This window comes from Heterodontus francisci, chromosome 9 (genome assembly GCF_036365525.1).
Source record: "Heterodontus francisci isolate sHetFra1 chromosome 9, sHetFra1.hap1, whole genome shotgun sequence".
NCBI lineage: Eukaryota > Metazoa > Chordata > Chondrichthyes > Heterodontiformes > Heterodontidae > Heterodontus > Heterodontus francisci.
The window spans coordinates 92,905,142-92,931,807 of NC_090379.1; the positions used below are offsets into that span (position 1 = coordinate 92,905,142).

At 42.3% G+C, this 26,666-nt stretch overlaps 1 protein-coding gene across 6 annotated transcripts in view; it reads left to right on the top strand.

Annotated features, from left to right (window-relative positions):
• Positions 1–26,666, top strand: part of LOC137373916 (serine/arginine-rich splicing factor 5-like) — a 394,211-nt gene that overhangs the window by 354,234 nt on the left and 13,311 nt on the right. For all 6 annotated transcript variants that reach the window (XM_068039516.1, XM_068039513.1, XM_068039511.1 and 3 more), the window contains exons 5-6: positions 77–146; positions 12,927–12,997. In XM_068039516.1, coding sequence (XP_067895617.1) covers positions 77–146; positions 12,927–12,997 — 141 coding nt within the window. The remainder of the gene's footprint in view (positions 1–76; positions 147–12,926; positions 12,998–26,666) is intronic.

The following is a 26,666-nucleotide window of genomic DNA, read 5'->3' on the forward strand; positions in this document are numbered from 1 at the left end:
GCTCAAAGTGCCACTGAAGCACAGTCCGTATAATATTGGCTTAAAGAGTGGAATAAAACATTCTGCTTTGTTTCAGATATGGCCGTCCAGTTCACACTGAATACAGAATTATTGTGGAAAATTTGTCTTCCAGGGTCAGTTGGCAGGTGAGTGCTGTGACTTATTTTTAAAACTTTTTTAATTGTATAATTTGTTTAAATATTTGCATCATAACATTCACATGTCTGGATGTGTGCAAATGCCAATGCCTCTAAGTACAATATCAGCCTAGTACAATGTGCCAGAGCTAAAACGACTCGATCAAATATACCGGAACTCATAACAGTTACGATCCTGGTTTTGTTTTGAAGAATGTATTTTGGGTATGATACTTTTACCTGTACAGCAAGTACTGGAAACCTAAACAGCTGATGCCAGATAACTTGTCTTCCTGTTAGGTCCCCATCTGCTACCTCTTGTCAACATACTTCCTCCTTCAACTGGGAAAGTGGCATGGTCTGGGCTGTAGAACTTTCCCTTTTCCATGGCCAGCATCTGTTCACTTCGTGTTCAGTCAACTGGAAGTGTGCACTTTTTTTACGGTGGGTCAGTTCCTGCCTGTTTTTACTTTTCCCTCTGAGATGGAGTGCTCTTCTGGTACACAGTGGCCCATCTAGCAGACTGGGGATGGAACTCTTAATCATCTGTTTGAGAATTCCATCAAAGTTGCAGGGTCACCAAATATAATTTCATAAGTGGTTTAATTGTTTTTAAAGTTGCCCTACTATAGGAAATACAGTTTATGCTAAACACTGACTATATTAACTGGGGTATTTTGCGTAGCTGTTATAAGACAAAGGCAATGGGAAAAATGTTCACATTTTCAGCTGTGTACATTTAACATACTACAGGTACCCAACATTAACTTTTTGATCACTTGGTATTTCACTTGCCTAATTTAGCATTGCATTACCCTGATTTTGCATCCTTAAATGTACTAATTGTGCAAAACAAAACGAACTAAAAATAAAATGTGAAATGTGATGTATATTCTAATACATATTTGTCATTATGTATTAGTGTTCTCTTCCTTAGTTTTTGCTGGAAATCTTGTTTAGTGGCTGGGTATCACCAGACCAAATGCAGATACAAAAGTCTGAGTGAATAGCATCAAGTCTCACATTGCCTCTGGGACGAGGCATGCTCCACCTAAGATTGCAAAACAAGGTGACCATGATAAAGGTACTTGTCTACAAAGTAATGTGGTGAGTCATCAAAAGTTACTGATGGGCCCTGTTACAAATTTAACGAATAATTTGTGGAGTATAGTGGGAATTAAACATTGCCTAGTTACATCTTAATTAAATGTGTGGTATAGTCCACTGGCATTTCATCACGTGGCTAAGCAGCGTGCTATTAAAATTCATCCATTGAATGGAATGAAGTAAACAGTTTTTAATTGAAGGAATTGCCTTGTTTCAGTTCCAAAGTGTATAAAGTATATACATTGTGCATTGATAGAAAACAAAATATGAGCTTTTGTTATAGTCAGTTGTTCTGTAACAACACACAGACAAGTACATCACTTCTGCTGTTATGGTTTCAATGAATGGCGGTCATTTTGAATGTGTGCTTAATAATATGCATATTGATCCTAAAAAATGCTGATTTATTTTGGTTTATCCTAGAACAGTTTTGTTTGATATTACATGGAGAAATGCTTTTACCATGTTCATTTTTGAGCATATTAGAACACCATTTAGATAACGTGTCCTTCATCCACATTGATATCTCCTGAGTCGGTCTATTGCTTTGGCTGATATTCTTTGATCCTGAACTTCCCATAATCTGAATCATTTGCTTTAGTGCTACAGAATGCATTTTTGGCGGCAAGTTTTTCCACGGATAATGTGCTGCATTGATCTTGAAATCCCCTTTCTAATGATCTTGTGTGGAATGTGATGAGTCCTTGAGAGACCCTATGAACAGCTATTCCACATACTGCGTAAGTCTTCTGTTGGCCATGTTGCTTGTTGTTCAGTTCAGGCCAAATGTTGTGTGGAAACTCTAAATAAACCTCCGTCCTTCAGTTTTTCTCTAAACAGCATGTGTTTAGGAAAATTCCTACATAGAGGCAGATACATGCTGTAAGTATGAAATCGGGACAAGCAGTTGAATGCTTGGGGTAGATTTGATTTTGCGTAAAACTTCAGGTGGCCTTTTGGAACACACGGGGCTGAATTTTTCAGCAGGCACCAAGAACCTGATGTCAGGACTACTTCCGGGTCCCGACCCCACTATGTCTGGCATCTGCCCCCGGCGCGATCGTACAGGAGGCGACCAATTAAGAGGCCACCTCTGTGGGCGGAGCAGTGATGTGAGAGGCTCAATTAATGGGCCCACAGCACTGGACAGTCGGCAGCACCACTGGGAGGCTGAGGCAGAAAGGGGAGCATGGAGGTTCCTCAAAACGGAGGCATGCTTGCATGTCTGCAGATAATTTAGAAATAAAGAAGGCATAAGAAATAGGAGCAGAAGTAGACCATACGGCCCCTTGAGTCTGTTCCGCCATTCAGTATGATCATGGCTGACCTTCTGCCTTAATTCCATTTTCCTGCATGCTCCCCATATCCCTTGATTCCCTGAGACACCAAAAATCTGTCTACCTCGGCCTTAAATATATTCAATGATGGAGCATTCACAACACTCTATGGTAGATAATTCTAAAGATTCACAACTCTTTGAGTAAAGAAATTTCTCTTTATCTCAGTTCTAAATGATTCGCCTCTTATCCTGAGACTGTGCCCAAGTGTTCAAGATTTCCCAGCCAAGGGAACAACCTCTCAGTGTCGACCCTGTCAAGCCCCTTCAGAATTTTGTATGTTTCAATGAGATCACGTCTCATTCTTCTAAACTCCAGAGAGTATAGGCTCAATTTACTCAGTCTCTCATCATAGGGCAACCTTCTCATCCCAGGAACCAATCTAGTGAACCTTGCACTATCGCTCCAATGCAATTATATCCTTCCTTAAATATAGAGACCAAAACTGTGCATAGTACTGCAGGTGAGGTCTCACCAAAGCCCTGTACAATTATAGCAAGACTTCCTTGTTCTTGTGCTCCAATCCCCTTGCAATAAAGGCCAATATGTCATTTGCCTTCCTAATTGCTTGCTGATCCTGCATGCTAATGTTCTGTGTTCCTTGTGCGAGTACATCCAAGTCCCTCTGAACATCAACGTTTAGAAGTTCCACACCTTTTAAAAAATATTCTGCTTTTCTATTCGTACTACCAAAGTGAATGACCTCACACTTCCCCACATTATACTCCATCTGCCACCTTGTTGCCCACTCATTTAACCTCCCTATATCTCTTTGAAGTCACTGTGTCCTCCCCACAGCTGACATTTCCACCTAGCTTTGGATCGTCGGCAATCTTAGATACATTACTCTCTCTTCATCTAATTTATTAATACAGACTAAATACCTGAGAATACAGACTAAATACCTGAGTCCCCAGCACTGATCCTTGCCGCGCTCCACCAGTTACAGCCTACCGACTTGAAAATGTCTCATTTATCCCTACTGTTTGATTCCTGTCCATTAACCAATCCTCTATCCATGCTAGTATATTACCCCCCAATCATATTAACCTTTTGTGTGATACGTGAGCGAATACCTTTTGGAAATCCAAGTGTACTACATCTACTGGTTCCCCTTTATCTACCCTACTAGTTACCTCCTCAAAAAACTTTAATGAATCTGTCAAACACAATTTCCCTTTCGTAAAACCATGTTGACGTTGTCTGATCATACCATGACTTTATAAATGCATTGTTAAGATTTCCTTAATAGCTTCCAGCATTTTCCCCGATGATTGTTGTCAGGCTAACTGGACCACTGGGATCATTTCTGGGGAAGGTGGGACCTGTACAAGTGGGACGGTCTACATCTGAACCAGAGGGGGACTAACATCCTTGCTGGTGGGTTTGCTAGTGCTGTTGGGAGGAGTTTAAACTAATTTGGCAGGGGGAGGGGATGCAGACTCCTAGCAGAATAGGGACACAGCTAAACACAGGAAAGCGAACAAGTCAGAGGGAATACAGCGGGAGTAAGTTTCAAGGTAGTAAGACCAGGATGGAAGGTCTCTACTTTAATGCCAGGAGTATTGCAGGTAAAACAGATGAGTTAAGGGCAAGGATTTACACGTGGAATTGTGATATAGTAGCCATCACGGGGACATGGTTGAGGGAGGGGCAGGATTGGCAGCTCAATATCCCGGGATATAGAATCTTCAGGCAGTACAGAGGAGGGGGCATTGCAATATTAGTTAAGGAGTCAGTTACTGCAGTAAGGAGAGATGATATCTTGGAGGGGGCATCAAATGAAGCTTTATGGGTAGAGTTTAGGAATAAAAAAGGGACAGCCACATTGCTAGGTGTTTATTATAGACCCCCAGATAGTCAGCGGGAAATTGAGGAGCAAATATGTGCGCAATTTGCAGAGGTGCGTGAAAATAGTAGGGTAATTATAATAGGTGGTTTCAACTTTCCCAACATTAATTGGGATAGTCATCGTGTTAAGGACTTAGATGGAGTGGAGTTCTTAAAATGTATACAGGAGAACTTTTTAGCTCAATATGTAGAGGATCCAACAAGGAAGGGTGCAGTGCTGGACCTAATTCTGGGGAATGAAGCCGGACAGGTGGTTGATGTGTTGGTGGGGGACCATTTTGGTGATAGCGACCACAACATGGTACCATTTAAGCTCGTTACGGAGAAAGAAGTAGACAAGTGCAAAAAAAGGTTTTGGATTGGGGAGAGCGAATTTTAGTAAAATAAGGCAGGATCTGGCCAAGGTACACTGGAAAGAGTTACTTGTCGGGAAATCTACAGAAGAGCAGTGGGGGGCATTCAAAAAGAAAATGGGGAGGGTACAGGCCCAACATATTCCCTCTAGGGTAATAGGTAGGAGCAACAAGCCCAGAGAACCATGGATGACCAGAAACATTCAGGGTACGATGAGAAGGAAAAGAGAGGCTTTTAGCAAATACAAGGAGAGCAAATCAATGGAAGCATTAGTGGAGTACAGAAAGTATAGGATGGAGCTTAAGAAATGAATTAGGAGAGCAAAGAGGGGATATGAGAAAGCTCTGGCTGGTAAAAGTAAGGAAAATCCCAAGATATTCTATAAGTATATCAATGGGAAGAGGATAACCAGGAAAAGAGTAGGACCCATACGGGACCAAGGGGGAAATTTGAGGGTAGAGTCAGAGGACGTTGGTAGGGTGTTGTCAGAGGGAGGTCATGCCTAACAAATTTGATTGAATTTTTTGAGCATGTGACCAGGTGTGTAGATGAGGGTAGTGCAGTTGATGTAGTTTACATGGATTTCAGCAAAGCCTTTGACAAGGTCCCACATAGGAGACTTATCAAGAAAGCAAATGCACATGGGATACAAGGTAACTTGATAAGGTGGATTCAAAATTGGCTTAGCTGTAGGAGACGGAGAGTGATGACAGACAGTTGTTTTAGTGATTGGAAGCCAGTGTCCAGTGGTGTACCACAGGGATCTGTGCTGGGTCCGCTATTGTTTGTCATTTATATAAATGACATAGATGACTATGTGGGGGTCAGTATGTTCTCAGATGACACAAAGATTGGCCGAGTGGTTATCAGTGAGGTGGAGTGTCTTAGGTTACAGGAAGATATAGACGGGATGGTCAAATGGGCAGAAAAGTGGCAGATGGAATTTAATGCTGAAAAGTGTGAGGTGATACACTTTGGAAGGAGTAATGTGAGACGGAAGTTCCGAGGAACAAAGGGATCTTGGCTTGTTTGTCCATAGATCTCTGAAGGCAGAAGGGCAGGTTAATAGGATGGTGAAAAAGGCATATGGGACACTTGCCTTTATCAATCGAGGCATAGATTACAAAAGCAGGGAGGTCATATTGGAGTTGTACAGAACTTTGGTAAGGCCACAGCTGGAGTACTGTGTGCAATTCTGGTCGCCACATTATAGGAAGGATGTGATTGCATTGGAGGGGCTGCAGAGGCGATTCACCAGGATGTTGCCTGGGATGGAACATTTAAGCTATGAAGAGAGGTTGGATAGGCTTGGGTTGTTTTCGCTGGAGCAGAGAAGACAGAGGGGTGACCTGATCGAGATGTACAAGATTATGAGGGGTATGGACAGGGTGGATAGGGTGCAGCTGTTCCCATTAGTTGAAGGGTCAGTTACGAGGGGTCACAAATTTAAGGTGAGGGGCGGGAGGTTTAAGGGGGATTTGAGGAAGAACATTTTTATCCAAAGGGTGGTGACGGTCTGGAATGCCCTGCCTGTGAGGGTGGTAGAGGCAGGTTGCCTTGCATCCTTTAAAAGTACCTGGATGAGCACTTGGCACGTCATAACATTCAAGGCTATGGGCCAAGTGCTGGCAAATGGGATTAGGTAGACAGGTCAGGTGTCTTTAATGCATCGGTGCAGACTCGATGGGCCGAAGGGCCTCTTCTGCACTGTATTATTCTGTGATTAACTGGCCTGTAGCATCCTGTTTTCTCTTCTTTCTCTCTTCTTGATCAGCAGTGTTACATTTACCAACTTCCAACCCACTGGGACTGTTCTAGAATCTAGAAATATAACCAGTGCATCCGCTATCTCTGCAACTATCTCTTTTTTAGAACCCTAGGTTGTAGGCCATCAGGTCCTAGAGATTTGTCAGCCTTTAGTCCCTTAAGTTTCTCCAATACTTTTTCTCTGCTGGTATTAGTTACCTAAATTTCCTCACTCTTAGTAGCCCCTTGGTTACCCTCTATTCCTGGTACATAATTTATGTCTGCTACTGTGAAGCTGGAGACAAAATATTTGTTCAACGTTTCTGCCATTTCCTCATACCCATGATTATTTTTCCTGTCTCTAAGTCACCAATGTTTACTTTAGCTACTCTCCTTTTTATACATTTGTTAAAGCTCTTACAATCTCTCTTTATATTCCTGGCTAGTTTACTTTCATATTCTATGTTTTCCCTTTGTATCAACCTTTTGGTGGCCCTTTGGTTTCTAGAACTTTCCCAATCCTCAGGCTTACTACTATTCTTTGCAACATTATAAGCCTCTTTTAATTTAATACTATCCTTAACTTCCCTACTAAGCAACAAATGATTTTTTCTTGCTGAGTTTTTGTTTTTTAATAGAATGTATTTTTGTTGAACATTTTGAATTGTTTCTTTGAATGTTTCCCAATGTTTGTTTACTGCTGTACCTTTTAATCTATTTAACCAATCAACCTCAGTTACATCTCCCCTTATACCTGTGTAATTTGCTCTAAATTTAAGTTTCTTGTTTGGGACTGGAGTATGTCACTGTCAAATTTAATATGGAATCCTGTTGTATTATGTTCACTTTTCCCAGCAGATCTTTTACTGTGAAATTACGAATTAACCCTGTCTCATTGCCCAATACTAGATCTAGGGGAGGTGATGGCGTAGTGGTAATGTTACTGCATGGCAAGTGGTGAAATTTGAATTCAATTAATAAATCCAGAATTAGTCTAATCGTGACTGTGAAACAATTGTCGATTGTTGTAAAAACCCATCTGGTTCAATAATGTCCTTTTAGGGAAGGAAATCTGCCGTCCTTACCTGGTCTGGCCTACATGTGACTTCAGACCCACAACCATTTAAGGTTGACCCTTAAATGTCCTCTGAAATGGCCTAGAAAACCACTCAGTTCAAGGGCAATTAGGGTTGGGCAATAAATGCTGGCCTAGCCAGCGAAGCCCACAACCCATGAATGAATAAAAAGAAATAGCTTTATCCCTAGTTGGTTCCACAACATATTGTTTCAGGAAATGGTTGGGAGAGCATTCTACAAACTCATCTGCCAGACTACCTTTGCCAATTTGCTTTGTCCAGTCTGTGTGAAGATTGAAGGTGGCCCCCGGGAAGACGTTGGTGTAGTGATAATATCACTGAAGGTAATCCAGAGATCCAGGCTAATGTTCGGGGGACACTGGTTCAGATGCCACCATGGCAGCTGGTGGAATTTAAATTCAATAAATAAAAAAAATCTGTAATTGAAAGCTGGTCTCAGTAATGTTGCCATGAAACCATCATTGATTGCCATAAAAACCCATCTGGTTCTCTAATGTCCTTTAGGGAAGGAAGTCTGCCGTCCTTACCTGATCTGGTCTACATGTGACTCTAGATCCACAGTAATGTGGTTGACTCTTAACTGCCCTCTGAAATGGCCTAGCAAACCATTCAGTTGTCAAGGGCTATTAGGGATGGACAATAAATGCTGCTCTTGCCAGCAACACTCATATCCCATGAAAGAATTAAAAAAACAATTATTACATTGCCTTTGTTCCAAGCTCCAATTATTTCTTACTTAATGCTCTGTCCAACAGTTTCATTACTGTTAAGGGGCCAATAAACTACTCAGCGTTTTCTGAGCCTTGTTATTCCTAATCTCCACCCTTACTGATTCTACTTCCTGATCTTCTGAGCAAAGATCCTTTCTCCCTACTGTCTTTATGTCATCCTTACTATCATAGCTACTACTCCTTTTTCATTTTTGGGAGGCCGCATCCAATTAGCTGCTGGGCTCCGGACTCAATGGGGGCTGGTCAGACACTGAGAAAATACTCTGGCCTCTTAACCGCCCTTGAAAATTGTCGGTGAGACAGCATCCGTCTCAATTTCTCTGCCCCCCCACTTCTCTAACCTGTCTCCCTCTGAACTTGCTGCACTCCGTTCTCTCAGGTCTAACCCCGACATTGTCATCGAACCTGCAGACAAGGGTGGTGCTGTTGTTGTCCGGCATACCGACCTCTACCTTGCAGAGGCTCAGTGCCAACTCTCTGACACTTCTTCCTACTTCCCCCTGGACCATGACCCCACACCGAACATCAAGCTACTGTCCACAGGAATATCACTGACCTCATCTCCTCAGGAGATCTTCCCTCTACAGTTTCCAACCTCATAATTCCTCAACCTTGGACAGCCCACTTCTGTCTCCTTCCCAAAATCCACAAACAGGACTATCCCAGCAGACCCATTGTTTCAGCCTGTTCCAGCCCCACTGAATTTATTTCTTCCTGCCTTGACCCTATCTTTTCTCCCCTCGTCCAGTCTCTTCCCACCTATATCCATGACTCTTTTGACGCCCTATGTAATTTTGAAAATTTCCCGTTTGCTGGCCCTAATTGCCTTCTCTTCACCATGGACGTCCAATCTCTCTACACCTCCATCCCCCACCACGACGGTCTGAGGGCTCTCCGTTTCTTCCTTGAACAGAGGCCCAACCAGTCCCCATCCACCACCACCCTCCTTCGCCTGGCTGAAGTAGTTCTGACATTGAACAACTTCTCCTTCAAAACTCCACTCACTTCCTTCAAGTAAAAGGTGTTGCTATGGGTACCCACATGGGTCCTAGTTATGCCTGTCTTTTTGTGGGATATGTCGAACATTCCTTGTTCCAGTCCTACTCGGGCCCCCTCCCCCAACTCTTTTTCCAGTACATTGTTGACTCTATCGGTATCGTTTCCTGCTCCCGTCCCGAACTGGAAAACTTTATCAACTTTGCTTCTAATTTGCACCCTTCTCTCACCTTTACATGGTCCATCTCCGACACTTCCCTTCCTCGACCTCTCTATCTCCATCTCTGTGGATAGGCTGTCTACTAATATTCATTATAAGCCCACCGACTCTCTCAGCTACCTCAACGACACCCCTTCACATCCTGCCTCCTGGAAGGACTCCATTCCATTTTCCCAGGTTCTCCGTCTCCAACGCATCTGCTCTGATGATGCATCCTTCCACGACAGTGATTCTGATATGTCTTCCCTTTTCCTCAACCGAGGATTCCCCCCTCCCCACTGTGGTTGACAGGGCCCTCAACCGTGTCCAGCCCATTTCCCGCACCTCTATCCTGACCCCTTCCCCTCCCTCCCTGAACGGCGACAGGGTTCCCCTTGTCTTCACTTTCCACCCCACCGGCCTCCACATCCAGAGGATCATCCTCCGCCATTTCCGCCACATCCAACGTGATGCCACTACCAAACGCATCTTCCCCTCACCTGTCAGCATTCCAAAGGGATCGTTCCCTCTGCGACACCCTGGTCCACTCCTCCATTACCCTCACCACCTCGTCCCCTTCCCACAGCACCTTCCCATACAATCGCAGGAGGTGTAATACCTGCCCATTTACCTCCCCTCTCCTCACTATCCAAGGCCCCAAACACTCCTTTTCAGGTGAAGCAGCGATTTACTTGTACTTCTTTCAATTTAGCGTACTGTACTCTCTGCTCACAATGTGGTCTGCTCTACATTGGGGAGACCAAATGCAGATTGGGTGACCGCTTTGCGGAATACCTCTGCTCAGTCCGAAAGCATGACCCCGAGCTTCTGGTTGCTGGCCATTTCGACACACCCCCCTGCTCTCCTGCTCACATCTCTGTCCTAGGATTGCTGCAGTGTTCCAGTGAAAATCAACGAAAGCTCGAGGAACAGCATCTCATTTACTGATTAGGCACGCTACGGCCTGCTGGACTTAACATTGAGTTCAATAATTTCAGAGCATGATGGGACCCCCCCCCCCCCCCCCCCTTTTTATTTTTTGTTTTTTTTAATTTGTTTTATTTTAGTTTGTTTCTGCTGTGTTTACCCACTTTTTTTTTCATGTTTGTGCTTTGGGCCAAGGCTGTTCATTTTTCAATTAACACCCTGTCTGCATTAACACTTTGTCTTTCACTACACCATTAACATACTGTTTGCCTTTGTTCTATGACTTTCTGGTCAGTTATTCTTTGTTACCTTGTCCCATCAACACCTCTTTTGTTATCTCTTGCCCCACCCCTGCTTTGTTTGTTTAAAACCTACTAGATTCTTAATATTTGCCAATTCTGATGCGGAGTCACTGACCTGAAACGTTAACTCTGCTTCTCTCTCCACAGATGCTGCCAGACCTGCTGAGTATTTCCAGCATTTCTTGTTTTTACTTCACATTTCCAGCATCTGCATTATTTTGCTTTTATATTACTGGAAAAATACTGGCAGGTTCAGAAAATGGCCCCTAATGGGGCCTTAATTGGTTGCCCACCTCCGTTCAGGTGGATGCTAAAGATACTTTTATTTGAAGACCAGCATCCTTCCAATACCTTGGCCATTGCTTTGTCAACGAACAAAACCATTTGGTCATTAGCCTAATTTGTTGTTTGTATGACCATGGTGTTTCAAAATTGGTGGCTGCATTCAGCCAGATAACAGTGACTGCACTTCAAGAGTAATTAGTTAGCTGAGAAGTGCTTTAGGATGTCCACAGAACCTTAAAAAATTGGTAGTTTACCTTATCACTCCTGTGCTCACTGACCTACATTGGTTTCTGGTTAAGCAATGCCTTAATTTTAAAAATCTCATCTTTATTTTCAAATCCCTCCATAGCCTTACCCCTCTCTATCTCTATAAGCTCCTACAGCCCCACAATCCTCCAAGATATCTGCACTTATCTAGTTCTAGCCTCATGAGTATCCCTGATTTTAATTGCTCTACCATTAGTGACCACACCTTCTGTTGCCTTGGCCCGAAGCTCTGGAATTCCCTCCCTAAACCTCTGCGTCTCTCTACCTCACTTTCCTCCTTTAAGACACTCCTTAAAACTTACCTGTTTGACCAAGCTTTTAGTCATGTGACTCTACAATTGTGGAGGAGTTGTCAAAGATTACGTGCTTAGCCAACTATAATTAAAACAGAAAATGCTGGAAATACTCAGCAGGTCAGGCAGCATCTGTGGAGAGAGAAACAGTTAATGCTTCAGCTCAATGACCTTTCATCAGAACTCACCAGTATGCTTAGCCAACTGTGCTACCCTCCCGAGCATATGTGAACTACCTCTTTAACTGACTATTGTTTGTGTAGCCGCTCCGTTTTCTTTTGAGGATTGGTATTCTCTTTTTTAATATCTGATCAGGTAATCTAGTTGACTTTTGTTTGGTCTGTTTCATTTGTATTGCAGTTTGCACAAAGTTGTGACACTTATGAAAGCTCTGGCTTGATTACTTTGACTGTAGGTCAACATGCAGAATGTATTTAATACTGAAATTTAAATGGGTGTTCTAGAACCAAGGAGAATATTGTCAACAACCTTTTTCAGGTTAACATTTTTTGTGCGGTTCTTGTCAACAAGGTATCCATCCTATCCTTATCTCGAGGGGTTTTGCTTCTCATTGAAATTATAGTATTTCATTAGTGGATTGTTTAGAAGATCAGTATAAGAAAAGAAAAACCAGTATTGCCTAGGAATTCTGTAGCAGTTTCCATATCCATGAAAGAGTGTGGACCCAGAAACCTGAGAGGCAGATTTCCTGAATGCCCAAAATGCACAAGATCATCAGCCAGGTATTGAAGAGTGGCTCTCTGGTAAGGCCGTGCTGGTGCTTGGGCGATATTTGCTTAGGCTTGTAAGGTGACTAGCCTAGGACTGATATAAAGAAAAATAATGAAAACATAAGTTTGGTTTCTTTTTCTCTTTTTGAACTCAAGGAATAGATTTTGCAAATTAATAATAAAAGGAGCCTGTGTTTAACTTAGAGGGTGAAATTTCTTTCGCTCTATGCCTTGTCCAGGGAGAACCAAAATTCATTTAAATACTTTCTTTTTAAAGTAATGGTTTTATGGTGCAGTTATGACCAATAAGTAACTGAGAGTCCTTTGTAAAATGTAAAAAAAAAATTATGCATGCTGTTTAATAATCCAGTCGGAATTTTTAAAAATGACTTATTTTCTTAACTTTACCTAATATTTTGGATCAAGATGAACAAGAGTTCACCCACGCTGAAAAGTCTCATACTGTTACTGGAAACTTTAAAATATCTGTTATATTTAACATAATTTAATGTGTAATCTGCAAATATTAAAGTGTGCACTGTTAAATGAGTTCTTGTTGTACATAGGATTTAAAAGACTTAATGAAACAGGCTGGAGAAGTCACCTTTGTGGATGCACACAGAAACAAAAATGAAGGGTAAGTTGAGTTTGCTTTTGCTAATTAACTTTATTTATTTGTACACTTTCGACTCTTTTTTAAAAAATACTGTGTTGTGGCAATCTCGGCGTATTGTTAGCTTTCCATGTGTCCTTTGCTAATGTTTAACATGAGGTAGCAGTTACATTACTTCATGAGGCAGACATTTAAGGGGAGGTTAGGTCGGAAATACTATAAAAAGGAATGGAAGGGATATGTTGATAGGGGGTGATCAAGGTTGGAGGAGGCTCGTGTAGAGGATATACACTTACATAGACCTGGTGACCAAAGTGGTTTGTTTCTGTGCTGTACAAAATCTATTTGATTAATGTTCACCCATCAGTATTATAATGAATCTTTAAAATAGTTTAGCCAGATCTTTTCCAAGTGTCTGGCTATATCAAAAGATCTGCTGTCAATTTGAATTTAATATAATGCGATTATTTAGGATTACTGCACTAGATGTTTTCGTCTTTTTCAATCCATTCTTTAATGCAAAGATATTTACCTGAAGTCCCAAATTGATCATCTGAAAGCAGTGTAAGCTGACATGGTTTTGTAGCTGTGGTTTAATAACACACTAACACTCGTAAGCTGGAGCATGTGTATTAATTTCAGGTATTGAAATTCATTGATTTAAGCAGCATTTCTTAGTACAAAGAAGTGTTTATCTGACTTCCTGCAGAAATAGGAAAGAAGATCGTGATATGCAATCTTAGTAACATGCTACAGCCAGCTAATGAGTATTACTTCAGAAAACTATCTGTGATATTATGCAACAAGACATAAGAAATAGGAGCAGGCTTAGACCATCAACCCTGCTCTGCCACTCAATATGATCGTGGCTGATCTTGGGTTTCAACTCCACTTTCCTGCCCACTCACCATATCCCTTGATTCCCTGAGAGACCAAAAATCTGTCTACTCCAGCCTTTCGATTCCCTGACCAGCAGAAACAACCTCTCATGTCTACCCTGTCCAACCCCTTCAGAATCTTGCCTGTTTCAATGAGTTCACCTCTCGTTCTTCTGAACTCCAGAGGATATAGTCCCAGTTCACTCAGCCTCTCATCATAGGACAACCCCCTCATCCCAGGGACCAATTTAGTAAACCTTCACTGTAGCACATCCAATGCAGGTATATCCTTTCTTCAAGGTAGAGGCCAAAACCGTACACAATATTCCAGATGTGGTCTCTCCAAAACCCTGTACAATTAAAGCAAGACTTGTTTATTCCTGTACTCCAGTCCCCTTGCAATAAAGGCCAACATGACATTTGCCTTCCTGCATGCTTTTTGCATTTCTTGTAAGAGCACACACAAATCTCTTTGAACAGAAACACTTACAAGTTTCACACCTTTAAAAAAAAATTCTGCGTTTCTATTTTTCCGACCAAAGTGAATAACTTCCCACTTCTCTACATTATACTCCATCCGCCATCTTGTTGCCCACTCACATAACCTGACTATATCTCTTTGCAGCCTCCCTGTGTCCTCCCCACAGCTTACCTTTCCACCTACCATTGTATCATCAGCAAGCTTAGATACATTATTCTCTGTCTCTTCATCTAACTCATTAATATAGATTATGAATAGCTTCAGCCCCAGCACTGATCCTTGCGACACTCCACTATTCACTGCCTGCCAAGTTGAAAATGCCCCATTTATGCCCACTCTTTGCTTCCTGTCCATTAACCAATCCTTTATCCATGATAATACATTACCCCCAACTCCATGAGCTCTTATCTTGTCAATTAACCTTTTGTGTGGCACCTTACTGAATGCCTTTTGGAAATCCAGGTATACTACATCTGCTAGTTCCCCTTTATCTACCCTACTAGTTACATCCTCAAAAAACTCTAATAGATTTGTCAAACTGGATTTCCCATTCATAAAACCATGTTGACTTGTTATAATCATTATGCTTTTCTAAGTGCATTGTTAAGACTTCCTTAACAGCATTTTCCTAATGACTGATGGGTTAACTGGCCTGTAGTTCCCTGTTTTCTCTCTCCCTCCTTTCCTGAAAAGTGATGTAACATTTGTCAACTTCCAATCTGATGGGACTGTTCCCAAATCTAAGGAATTTTGGAAAATCATAGCTAGCGCATCCACTATATCTGTAGCTATCTCTTTTAGAATCCTAGGGTGTAGGCCATTAGGTCCTGAGGATTTGTTAGCATTTAGTCCCTTAAGTTTCTCCAATACTTTTCCTCTGCTGATGTTAATTTCCTTAATTTCCTCACTCTTTTTAGCCCCTAGGTTACTGTCTATTTTTGGTATGAAACATATGTCTTCTGCAGACACAAAATATTTGTTCAATGCCTCTGCCATTTCTTCATACCCCATGATTTCTCCTGTCTCTGCTTGTAAGGGACCAATGTTTACTTTAGCTACTCTCCTCATTTTTATATACTTATAAAAGTTTTTACAATCTGTTTTTATATTTCTGGCTAGTCTACTCTCAATGTTTTCCCTTTTTATCAACTTTTTGGTGACCCTTTGCTGGTTTCTAAAACGCTCCCAATCCTCAGACTTGCTGTTGTTTTTTTGCAACATTATAAGCCTCTTTTAATCTAATATTATCCTTAACTTCCTGAGTGAGCCACGTATGGGTCTTTCTGGTTGAGTTTTGTTCTTCAATGAATGTATTTTTGTTCAACATTTTGAATTGTTTCTTTAAATGTTTCCCACAGTTTGTTTACCGCTATACCTTTTAGTCGATATACCCAATTTACCTTAGCCAATTCTCCCCTCATACCTATGTAACTGGCTTTGTTTATGTTTAAGATTCTTGTTTGTGATTGGAGCATGTCACTTTCAAACTTAACATGAATTCAGTGATATTGTGATCACTATTTCCCAGTGGATCTTTTACTATGACATTACTAATTAACCCTGCTTCATTACACAACGCTAGATCTAAGCCTTATTCCTAATCGGTTCCAGAACGTATTGCTCCAGGAACCTGTCACGAAAACATGCTACAAACTCATCTTCTAGACCACTCGACCACTCTTGCCAAGTTCATTGTCCCAATCTATCTGAAGATTCAATTCCCCCACAATTATTACATTGCCTTTGTGACAAGCTCCAATAATTTCTTGTTTAATGCACTGTCCAATGGTATAATTACTGTTAGGAGGCCTATAAACTACCAGTGTTTTCTGATTCTTATTATTCCTAATTTCCACCCATACTGATTCTACTTCATGATCTTCTGAGGCCAGATCCTTTCTCACTAATGCCCTAATCTCATCCTTTACCAAGAGGGCTACCCCTCCTCCTTTGTCATTCTGTCTGCCTTTCCAAAATATCCTGTACCCTGGAATATTTATTTCCCAACCTTGTTTACCTTCTAACCATGTCTCTGTAATGGTGATTAGATGTAAATCATTTACCTCTATTGTGCCACTAGTTCTTCTGTTTTATTGCAGATGCTTTGTGCATTCAGACAAAGAACCTTTAATTTCATTTTTTTACTTCTGCTCCCTGCAATGACCCTATTTGCTGATGTACAATTTCTGTTAAACTTTCTGTTTCTTCCTGCCCCCATTCTGTTTGTCTTTACCCACAACACTATACTGTTTCGATGCCTCAACCTTTCTCGTTGGATTTCTAAATCTCCCTTCACCCAAACCTTCCTCCGACTCTGTTAGTTTAAAGCCCTGTCCACATCCCTAGTTATACAGTTGGCCGGGACACTGGTCCCAGCCCGGTTTAAGTGGAGCCAATCCCAATGGAATAGCTCACTCTTTCCTGAGTAGTGTTGCCAGTGCCCCATCAATTAAAACCCTGGGCTGAATGTTATCAGTGCCCCGTGCTGTAAAAGCAGCAGCCTTCCGACACGGAAGTGCTGCTGCCGGGCCCAGCGATATTACATGCACGGTGCCATTTTTAAAGGGCTTCAAGCCCATCAGTGACATTTAAAATTTAAAGGTCCCAGTCTCCGGGAAATAAAATTTTAATTCAACTTTAAATCCTATCTCCCACCCCCCACCCCCTCCAATGGGTAATCTATATATAAGTTGCCCTCCTCCACCCCCCATAAAAAAACCTTTATTGATATCCCGAACTTTCCCGCCTGAAATTTGTTCCCTTTGACCCTCAGCCCCCTTTCCACCATTCCTGCAACCAATAATAAGTGTTTCCCCTGCTCCCGCACCCCCCGCCCTGATAATTTTATTCCTCCCCCCTCCCCACCAGTGTCTCACGTCGGAACTCCAACGGCGTTCCGAAGGCATGCAAGTTGCGTCCGGTTAGCCGTAAAATCGGCGCGGGACAGCCGCTTTCGGCAGGTAAGTTCATTTGAATGTTAATTATCCTCATTTTGATATTCTAATGAAGGACCCGCCACCAAGCGGTTAGGGGGCCGCTAATATCCGGCGGGGCCTTCTCGGCCTCGTAGGTCGAGGTGGGCCGCTCCCGCTAACATTTTACGGGCCTCCCTGCCACGGCGCCGAGGGGCTGATAAAATTCATCCCCTCTTCTTATACCATTCTTGGAGCCACCGTTTAATTGTCTAATCTGTTTAACCCTATTCCTATTGGCACATAGCTTGGGTAACAATCCAGAGATGATTACCTATGATCTGCATTTTAATTTGGACCCTAACTCCTCAAATTCTCTTAGCAGAACATCATTCCTGGTAGCAGGTTATCACAGCAAAGTTTGAGATGATTAAGGCTAAGATCTTGTAATAGCCTACTCTTTGAAAATTGATCTGCAAAATGTAGCTCTATTTCCATTAAAATACTTAACATAATCATTTTTTTAAAAACTTAATTTGTGTGGCTGACCTCAGAACTATAATTGTCATTTTAAAAAAATTAATCACTGATACAGAATGTTTCATGAGTTTGTCTTGGCTTCCACTTTGCCTATCTACCCACTTCAAGTGGTCCCTCTCAAACCTCAAATGTGAAGAAGATGACCGTAATTTAGAAGCTAGCCACCCTATGCTTCTGGGGATGGGGAAAAGTGAACAAAGCATGTATTTTGTAGGTGGATATTGTTACGGCCAGGTGATGAGAGGGTCTCAGGCTCCCCTCTTGCCCTCCCTCTTATTTGACCACAACACAGCGGTGGCGCAGTGGTTAGCACTGCAGCCTCAAAGCTCCAGGGACCCGGGTTCAATTCTGGTTACTGCCTGTGCGGAGTTTGCAAGTTCTCCCTGTGACCGCGTGGGTTTTCGCCGGGTGCTCCGGTTTCCTCCCACAGCCAAAGACTTGCAGGTTATAGGTAAATTGGCCATTGTAAATTGCCCCTAGTGTAGGTAGGTGATCGGGAATATGGGATTACTGTAGGGTTAGTATAAAGGGGTGGTAGTTGGTCGGCACAGACTCGGTGGGCCGAAGGGCCTGTTTCAGTGCTGTATCTCAAAATAAAAAATAAATTTAAAAAAAACATCATTTATTCCTTTTAAAGAGTGATTGTGCTCAACACCTCTGTGTGTGTTTTACCTTTTTACCTTTACTGTGAGCGTGAAAGAACCAATCGGGCAGGTTTACTTGAGTTTAAACAAGAAAGATGTAAGTTTATTATACTTCACACTTTAACCCGATTTAAAAATACTAGAATTATGCTACACATTCACACGAGAATCTCACAAACAAATAGATTACAGGAGGAAAGATAGATTTGGTGGTTGGATTAAAGTCCAGAATAGATGGAACTTAAATACAGGCTGTAAAGTAGATGATCCAGTAGTCCTTGGCTGAAGCTGTATGCTTGAAGTTCTTGGTTAGTCAAAGTGTATTTTAGCTGGCTTGCTTTGCTCAGGGTTTTCCTGAAGGCAGAATCTGTAGTTGGCTCTCTTCCCCTGGTTGCTGGCTGTAGGGGTCTGTAGGCTTGGAGGATTCCCCCAGTCGCAGACAGTTTTCAAACTTGATGCTTTCTGGGGAGAGAGAACGAGAGAAGAAGGGAAGCATGCAGCTTTCTGCTGCAGCGCACTCAGTTGCTGCTTGTCTTCTGTCTATGTAACAAAACTTCTAGTTTCTTCAGAGATGGACAGATGGTCACATGGTTCTCTCAATCCCCTTTGTTTTTAATGAAGTTTTCTGGAACCTTCTAATGAAATTCAAGGTTCCACATGCCCCAGGATGTCAATTCGCACTTGGAGGGGGTTGGCTGTTTCAGTGTGTGTGAGGATTGCCTTGACTGTTGTGCTAATGAAGCCATTTTAGATAAATCAGTCACAGAGCAAGCCACTGTCCTGGCTGGGCTTCTTGTTAGACTTTCTGTCTCCAGTTCAATCTCCTGGTACTTCAGATGTTAATTGAAGTGTCCATCTTGGCTGTTAGTTTTTTTAAATTTATGTAGGATTTTTTTCCCATTAAAAGTCTAATGTAAGTTTCCAACCGATTAAATTAATATTTCCCATTTGATAATAGGGTTTCCTTGATCATATTGAAGAGAAAGCTATTATATTAGCCTTATCTTGGGATATTTCTTTAATTTTATTTAATTTTAAATTTTGTTAACATGGAAAGGAACGTAAAAATATAATAAAATGTTCCATGGAAAAAGGATGGGGGAAGTGGGCGTAGTTCATATTGGCTGTAAGGACTATGATGAGCTATAACTAGTTTATTGGATTATTTGCAAACAACTCCCTCTAATTTCCATTCATATTGTGAATGATGTAAGAACAACAGGACAATAATATTTAAACCAGAATAAAGGTATTGCTTGTGGAGACCCTTTTTTAGACTGCAACTAGGACTGATTCCTAGATCAATAATTGTCCAGTTTATCAAGGTTAACGAAGCATTGCTTGCTTAATTTTGGGAAATGAAGTAGTGAATATAAATGATGTAAGAGTAGGAGAACAATAAATAATTCTACGGAGAAAAAAAGGAGTGCATTGAACAATAGAATTCCTTGGATCAAAACATGATAAAATGAAACAAACTTAAAAAAGAGGCATGTGATAAAAGTAGGACAAAAATACTAAGAAAATCATTAAGAATATAGAATATGCACTTGCGAGGTGAAAAGGGAGATTTGTAAGCCTAAAAGAGAGTATGAAAAAGCCCAGCACTAATATAAAAGGAAACAGTAACACTTTTTTATATGCTTACAAAAGCTAACAATAATTAGAGATTGCACTATTCAAGGATGAAAGGGAATCTCATTGTAGAGGAGGAAGATATGATAGAGGCATTAAATAAATACTTTGCATCAGTTTTTGCAAATGATGGTCCAAGTCAAAACATGTGTACTGGAGGAGAGCATCTAACAATTGTTAGAGATTACTGTAGAAAAGGAATTGCTTCTGGAAAAGTTAGCAGAACCTGAGGTCGATAGCCATCAGCCCCTCATGATATACAGCCTAGGCTGTTGGCGGTGAGTTCCAGACCCCCACCACCCTCGGTGAAAACATTTCTCAACTCCCCTCGAATCCTTCTGTCGAATTACCTTAAATCTGTGCCCCCTCTTTATTGACCTCTCTGCTATCCACTCTATCCAGGCCCCTCAATGTTATACACTTCAATTAAATCTCCCCTCAGCCTCCTCTGTTTGTAAGAAAACAACCCAGCCTATCCAGTCTTTCCGCACAGCTAAAATTCTCCACTCCTATATCCTCATTAATCTCTGTGTCCTCTTTGGTACGATTACATCCTTCCAGTAATGCGGTAATCAGAACTCTACGCAGTACTCTAGCTGTGGCCTAATGAGTGTTTTATACAGTTCTAGCCTAACCGCCCTGTTCTTATATTCTATGCCTCAGCTAATAAAGGAAAGCCTTCTTAGCCACCTTATCTCCCTGTCCTGCTACCTCCAGGAATCTGTGAACGTGGTCCCTCTGTTCCTTTACACTTCCCTGTATCCTGCCATTTATTGTGTATTCTTGTGCCTTGTTGCCCTCCCCAAATGCATTACCTCTCACTTCTCTGGATTGAATTTAATTTGCTACTTTTGTGCCCACTTCCTGCAGTCTATAGCTTTCTTCCTCACTACCAACAACAGGGGTAACTTTTGTATCATCTGCAGACTTAATCTTGTCACCTATATTTAAGTTTAAATCATTGTTACATATGACAAGCAGCAAGTGACCTGGTACTGAGTCCTGCAGAACCCCACTGGAAGCAGCCTTCGGGTCACAAAAACACCTGTTGAACCTTTGATTCTTGCCAATGAGCCAATTTTGGATCCAACTGGCCACTTTCCCTAGGATCCCATGGGCTTTTACTTTTCTGACCAGTTTGCCATGTGAGATCTTGTCAAAAGCCTTGCTAAAATCCATGTAAGCTACATCAAACGCACTACCCTCATCGACCCTCCTTATTACCTCCTCAAAAGATTCAATCAAGTCAGTCAGACATGACCTTCCCTTCACAAATCAATGCTGACTGCCCTTGATTAATCTATGCCTTTGTAAACAGCAGCAACTGTAATAAAACGTCCCAAGGCACTTCCCAGGAGCATTATAAAACAAAGTATGACACCGAGCTGCAAAAGGAGATATTAAGTCAGAAGCTTGGTTAAAGAGGTAGATTTTAAGGAGTGTCTTAAAGGAGGAAAGCGAGGTGGAGAGACGGGGAGACGTAGCGAGGGTATTCCAGAGCTTGGGGCCAAGGCAACTGAAGATGCGGCTACCAGTTTTGCAGTGATTAAAATCACAAGAGGCCAGAATTAGAGGAGCGCAGATATCTCGAAGGGTTGTGTGGCTGGAGGAGATTACAGAGATATGGAGGGGCAAGGCCTTGGAGGGATTTATAAACAAAGATGAGATTTTTAAAATCAAGACGTGGAGTCATTGTAGGTCAGCGAGCACAGGGGGTGATCAAGGAATGGGACTTAGTGCAAGTTAAGACACAGGCAGCAGAGTTTTAAATGATCTCAGGTTTACAAAGAGTAGAATGTGGGAGACCAGCCTGGAATGCATTGTAATAGTCAAGTCTAGAGGTAACAAAGGCATGAATGAGTGTTTTCAGCAGCAGATGAGCTGAAATCGGGACGAAATCAGATGATGTTACGGAGGTCTTAGTGATGGCATGAATATGAGGTCGGAAGTTCATCTTGGGGTCCAATGTGACACCAAGGTTGCGAATAGACTGGATTAATCTCCGACTGTTGCCAGCGAGAGGGATGGAGTCAGTAGCTAGGGAACGGAGACTGAAAACATTGGCTTGAGTCTTGCAAATATTTAATTGGAGAAAATTTCCGCTCATCCACTACTGGATGTTCGATAAGCAGTCTGGTAATTAGCAAAAAGCCAACAAGTGAGAATCTAACCATCTCCCGTTGACATTCAATGGCATTAATATCGCTGAATCCCCCACTATCAACATCCTATAGGCTACCATTGACCAGAAACTGAACTGGAGTAGCCATATAAATACTGTGGCTACAATAGCAGGTCAGAGGCTAGGGCTCCTGCGGCAAGTAACTCACTTCCTGACTCCCCACAGCCTGTCCACCATCTACAAGGCACAAGTCAGTAGTGGAATGGAATACTGTCCACTTGCCTGGATGGGTGCAGCTCCAACAACACTCAAGAAGCTCGACACCATCCAGGACAAAGCAGCCCGCTTGATTGGCACACCAGCCACAAACATTCACTCCCTCCACCACCGACGCACAGTGGCAGCAGTGTGTACCATCTACAAGATGCACTGCAGCAACGCACCAAGGCTCCTTAGACAGCACCTTCCAAACCCACGACCTCTACCACCTCGAGGGACAAGGGCAGCAGATGCATGGGAACACCACCACCTGCAAGTTCCCGTCCAAGTCACACGCAGTCCTGACTTGGGACTATATCGCCGTTCCTTCACTGTCGCTGGGTCAAAATCCTGGAACTCCCTTCCTAACAGCACTGTGGGTGTACCTACCCCACATGGACTGCAGCGGTTCAAGAAGGCAGCTCACCACCACCTTCTCAAGGGCAATTAGGGATGGGCAATAAATGCTGGCCTGGCCAGCGATGCCCACATTCCCATGAATGAATTTTTTAAAAGTGGAGGAGTCAAGAGAAGTGTCATCAGCATACATGTGAAAACTAACACTGTGCTTTCAGATGATGTCACCAAGGGGCAGAATGTAGGTGAGAAATAAGAGGGGGCAGAATGTAGGTGAGAAATAAGAGGGGGCCAAGGATAGATCCTTGGGGGACACCAGAGGTAACAGTACGGGAGCAGGAAGAGAAGCCATTGCAAGTGATTCTCTGGCTATGTTTAGAGAATGGAACCAGGTGAGGGCAGTCCAACCTATATTTAAGGAAGGATATACTAACATTGGAGGCAGTTCAGAAAAGGTTCACTAGGCTGATTCCTGGAATGAAGGAGTTGTCTTATCAAGACCGGCTAAACAGATTAGGCCTTTATTCATTGGAGTTTAGAAGAATAAGAGGTGATCTTTTTGAAACATATAAGATTCTGAGGGGGCTTGGCAGGGTAGATGTTGAGAATATGTTTCCACTGGTGGGGGAATCTCAAAACGAGAGGACATAGTTATAGAATAAGGGGTCACACATTTAAAACTGAGATGCAAAGGAATTTCTTCTCTCAGAGGGTGGTGAATCTCTGGAATTCTCTACCTCAGAGTTGTGGAGGCTAGGTCACTAAATGTATTTAAGGAGGAGGTAGATAGATTTTTGAAATCTCGGGGAGTCAAGAGTTATGCAGAGCAGGCCCGAAAGAAGAGTTGAGGCCTGGGACAGATCAGCCATGATCTTATTGAATGGCGGGGCAAGCTGGAGGGGCTGAATTGCCTACTCCTGTCCCTATTTCTTATGTTCTTATGACCTAGCTGGACGACAGTGGAGAGGCATTGGAGGAGAATGATGTGGTCAACCATGTCAAAGGCTGCAGACAGGATGAGGAGGAAAAGCTTACCTTTGTCACATTCACATGCGATGTCATTTGTGACTTTGATAAGAGCTGTTTTGGTGCTATGGCAGGGGCTGAAACCTGATTGGAGGATTCAAACATGGCGTTTTGGGAACGTATTTGGGAGGTGACAACACGATCAAGGATTTTGGAGAGGAAAAGGAGATTGGAGATGGGTGTAGTTGTTTGCAAGGGCAGTGCGGTCAAGGGTTGGTTTTTGAGGAGCAGGGTGATGATGCAGATTTCAAGGAGAGAGGGAAAACACCTGAAGAGAGAGAACTGTTTATAATATCAGCTAACGTGGGGACCAGGAGGGGAAGTTGGGCGATCAGTTTAGTGGGAATAGAACTGAGGGAATAGGCTGTGGGTCTTGTGGACAAGATGAGCTCAGAGAGGGCATGACGAGTGATAGGAGAGAAACTAGAGAAAGATGAGATGTCAGGGCTAGGGTGGGGGTGAGCATGATAGGAAGTTTGGCCTGGTGGAAGGGAGGGGCGCAGCCGAGGCAGCTGATCAGATGGTCTTGATGTTAGTGACCACGTCCATGAGCTTCTCACACTTATTGTTGGGGGTGGGTGGGGGGGAAACAGTAGAGAGAGGTTTAAGAAGGTGGTTTCAGTAAAGAAAAGAAACTGGGCTTAACTTTGCATTCCAAGATGATCCTGGAATAGTGAGCAGTTTTAGCAGACGAGAGCAGAACCCAATAGTGTTTTAAGTGGTCCAGCCAGATCTGTTGTCTGCCGTATGCTTTCAAGTTTGCGTCCCTTGCACTTAAGGGAACAGAGATGTGGGTTGTACCAAGGGGGAACGGCCAGGGTGAGAGAGACTGATCCTTTTAGTTGGGGACTAGGGCATCAAAGGTGGAGGTGTGGGTGCGGTTGAGCAAATCAGCAACTGCAGAAATGTTGTGACAAACAGAGAGCCAAAGGCTAGATAGTTGAGATTTTGGAAGTGCAGTTGTATGTGAGTAGGGGGATAGTTTTTTTTCTAGGGACGGACACAGAATGATGTAGGGTTGGGGCGTGGAAAGGGGATGTGGCTGGAGAGTGATACAAGGAAGTAATCAGGATTGCTGTATCTATAATTGATGCAATGGGACTAGCAAGACCACGTGAGATGGCAGGGTCAACGACTATTTATATTGCCCTCATAATTTTTTCCCAATAATTTTCCCAGCAGCGAGGTTAGGCTGACTGGCCCTTCCCCCCCCTTTTTTTAAACAATGTCACAATGCTTCCAGTCCTCCAGCACCATTTCTGTAGCTAGAGAGGATTGGAAAATGAGGGTCAGATCCTCCACTACCTCCCTTGCTTCTCTTAACAGCCTAGGATACATTTCATTTGAGCCTGCCGATTTATCCACTCTCAAAGTGCTAAACCACTTAATATTTCTTCTCTCTGTTTATCCTATTCAATATTACATACTCCTCCTTAACTATAATGTCTGCATCATCTGAAGGCAGATGCAAAGTAATCATTAAGAGCCATGCTTATGTCTTCCGCCTCCACACACAGGATACCTTTTTGGTCTCTGGGCCCTACTCTTTCCTTAGTTGTCCTCTTGCTCTTTATGTATTTATAAAACATCTTTGGATTTTCCTTGCTTTTTACTTGCCAATATTTTTTTCATGCCCTCCCTAATTTTATTTTTAAATTTTACTCCTGCATTTTCTACAGTCCTGTTGGCTTTCTGCAGCATTGAGCTCTCGGTATTTGATATAAGCTTCCCTTCTTTGCCTTATCCTACTGTGCATGCTCTTTAACGTCTAGGGACGGGCATCTAGACTTGGTAGCCCCACACTTTTCCTTTGTGGCAACATATTTGTTTTGAACCCTGTCTGTCTCTACCTTGATTGCCTCCCACTGCTCTGACACTGTTTTACCTTCAAATAGCTATTTCAAGTCCATTTTTGCCAAATCACATCTCAGCTTATTAAAATTGGCCTTTCCCTGTTTAAAACTTCTACTTTTAGTCTATCATCTTTTCCATAGCTCTGCTAAATCTAATGGAATTATAATCGCCACCACCAAAATGTTCTCCCACTTTTGACACTTCCACCTGCCCAGCTTCACTCCTTAAAACTAAGTCCAGAACTGCGCCTTCTGTCGTTAGGCTTGCTACGTGCTGACTAAAAGAAAAGTTCTCCTGAATGTATTTTTAACAATTCTTTGCCTTTTATACCTTTCACACTGATTTTATCTGAGTTAATGCATATACCATTAATCACTGAGCAACTGCTACGTTGTCTTTTTTCTAGCCTTTGTTGCCTTTGCCTTCCATACTTACTAATTTTCTGCTTTCCATTTCCAGCTTTGCTTTTCTCCCTTCTGAATCTACACTCAGGTTCCCAACCTCCTGTCAAGCTAGTTTAAACCCTCCCCAACAGCACAAACAAACCTCCCCACCACGATATTGGTCCTAGTCGCAATTATTCAATTCTCCTTAAATATGTAAATTTTGCTGTGGAACTGAAGAGCAGCCAATGTAGCACCTTTGTTGAAGAAGGGAGAGAAAGATAAATGGATCACTAGATCAGTTAGTTTAGCATCAGTTATGAGCGAACTCTTAGTTGCTATAATTTGAGATATAATTAATGATTATGCGACAAGGCATTGGTTAATCAAGCACAGTCAGCACAGAATTGTCTTTGACAAACTTTATAGCGGTTTGACGAAATGACCGATTACATAGATAAAGGAAATGCAATAGATGAAGTGTATATGGATTTTCAGAAGGCATTCAATAATATGTGTCTCAGTAGATTTATTGGAATTGTTCAGGTGTATGGTAGAAGAGAAAATGCAGTAGCATTAAAAGTTGGTTGCTGGGCAAGAAGC